The sequence below is a fragment of the Chiloscyllium plagiosum genome, unplaced genomic scaffold, assembly GCF_004010195.1.
Source record: "Chiloscyllium plagiosum isolate BGI_BamShark_2017 unplaced genomic scaffold, ASM401019v2 scaf_74564, whole genome shotgun sequence".
Taxonomy (NCBI): Eukaryota; Metazoa; Chordata; class Chondrichthyes; order Orectolobiformes; family Hemiscylliidae; genus Chiloscyllium; species Chiloscyllium plagiosum.
The window spans coordinates 1-1,580 of NW_025162627.1; the positions used below are offsets into that span (position 1 = coordinate 1).

The 1,580-nt window shown below is 71.6% G+C and overlaps 1 protein-coding gene across 1 annotated transcript; it reads left to right on the forward strand.

The window, feature by feature from the left end:
- Positions 1-241: 241 nt before the first annotated feature.
- On the forward strand, positions 242-1,565 carry leng1 (leukocyte receptor cluster (LRC) member 1; the record flags this gene model as incomplete). The annotated part of the gene is made up of 2 exons (XM_043684308.1): positions 242-427; positions 1,284-1,565. Coding segments are annotated over exons 1-2 (414 nt in total), but the record flags the coding sequence as incomplete, so codon positions are not given.
- Positions 1,566-1,580: the final 15 nt, after the last annotated feature.

Consider the following 1,580-nt stretch of genomic DNA (forward strand, 5'->3'; position numbering starts at 1 on the left):
GGGTCCTCCGAGCCGCCGGGTGGCGCTGTGACTGGGACTGACCGAGTCCTCCCAGTGGGTCCTCCCAGCCGCCGGGGGGCGCTGTGAGTGGGACTCTGCCCGAGTCCTCCCAGCGGGTCCTCCGAGCCGCCGGGTGGCGCTGTGAGTGGAGGGGGGTCTGCCCGAGTCCTCCCAGTGGGTCCTCCGAGCCGCCGGGTGGCGCTGCCGCGGGAGGACCCGGGTTGAGTCTCAGCCTCTGACGGGGAGAGGAGCGGACGCGTCCCCCCGCTCCGACCGCCGCCGCCGCCGCCCGAGGATGAACATCCTCCCGAAGAAGAGCTGGCACGTCCGCAACAAGGACAATGTGGAGCGGGTGCGGCGGGACGAGGAGCGGGCGGCCGCCGCCGAGCGGGAGCTCAAGGCCCGGGCGGAGCTGGCGGAGCGGGAGGTACGGGGACGCGAACTGCGCACGCTCCGTGCCGGGGGACCCGCACCGCACCGCGCAGGCGCAGCGCCGGCCGCTGGGCCGTGACCGCGCAGGCGCCCCCTCCGCGGCGGCGCTCGGACGGGGTGCGCATGTGCAGGACCGGCCCGCCGACTGCGCATGCCCGGTGCCGGCGGGAATGCCTGGCCGAGCCTCAACTCACAACTTCACACCACGCCCCCCCCCCAGCGCCGCCGGCAGGACGGGAGGACCCACCGAGACTCACTCACAGCGCCCCCCGCAGGACGGGAGGACCCACCGAGACTCACTCACAGCGCCCCCCGCAGGAAGGGAGGACCCACCGAGACTCACTCACAGCGCCCCCGGCAGGACGGGAGGACCCACCGAGACTCACTCACAGCGCCCCCCACAGGACGGGAGGACCCACCGAGACTCACTCACAGCGCCCTCCGCAGGACGGGAGGACCCACCGAGACTCACTCACAGCGCCCCCGGCAGGACGGGAGGACCCACCGAGACTCACTCACAGCGCCCCCCGCAGGACGGGAGGACCCACCAAGACTCACTCACAGCGCCCCCCACAGGACCCACTGAGACTCACTCCTAGCGCCCCCCGCAGGACGGGAGGACCCACCAAGACTCACTCACAGCGCCCCCCGCAGGACGGGAGGACCCACCGAGACTCACGCACAGCGCACCCCCGCAGGACGGGAAGACCCACCGAGACTCACTCACAGCGCCCCCCGCAGGACGGGAGGGGAGCCAGGCAGTGTCGGAAAGCGGGTGGGATGGAGCGGAGGGGAGGTTGGGGGAAGGGTTTGGTGGTCAGCTGCTGACGGAGAGCGCCCTCCTCTGGCAGGCCAGGACCGAGCTGCTCCGGAACCGGGCCCGGCACTCCCTCCCCGAGTCCGGAAGCGCGTCGCGGGAGCTCCAACTGTTCGCTGCCATCGACACCGACAAAAACCTGAGGGGAGGCAGCAAGGAGCTGGAGGCGGAGAAACGCCAGGAGAAGGTGAGCACTCGGTGGGGTGGAAGGGGGCTCGGGTACTGGCTCGCACCCAAAAACCTTCATCCCCTACCACCGGAACAGCACTCTCCCTCTCAAACACCCCGCACGGGGAGGGGGGAGAAATCAGCCAGGGTTCCTGCTCCTGAT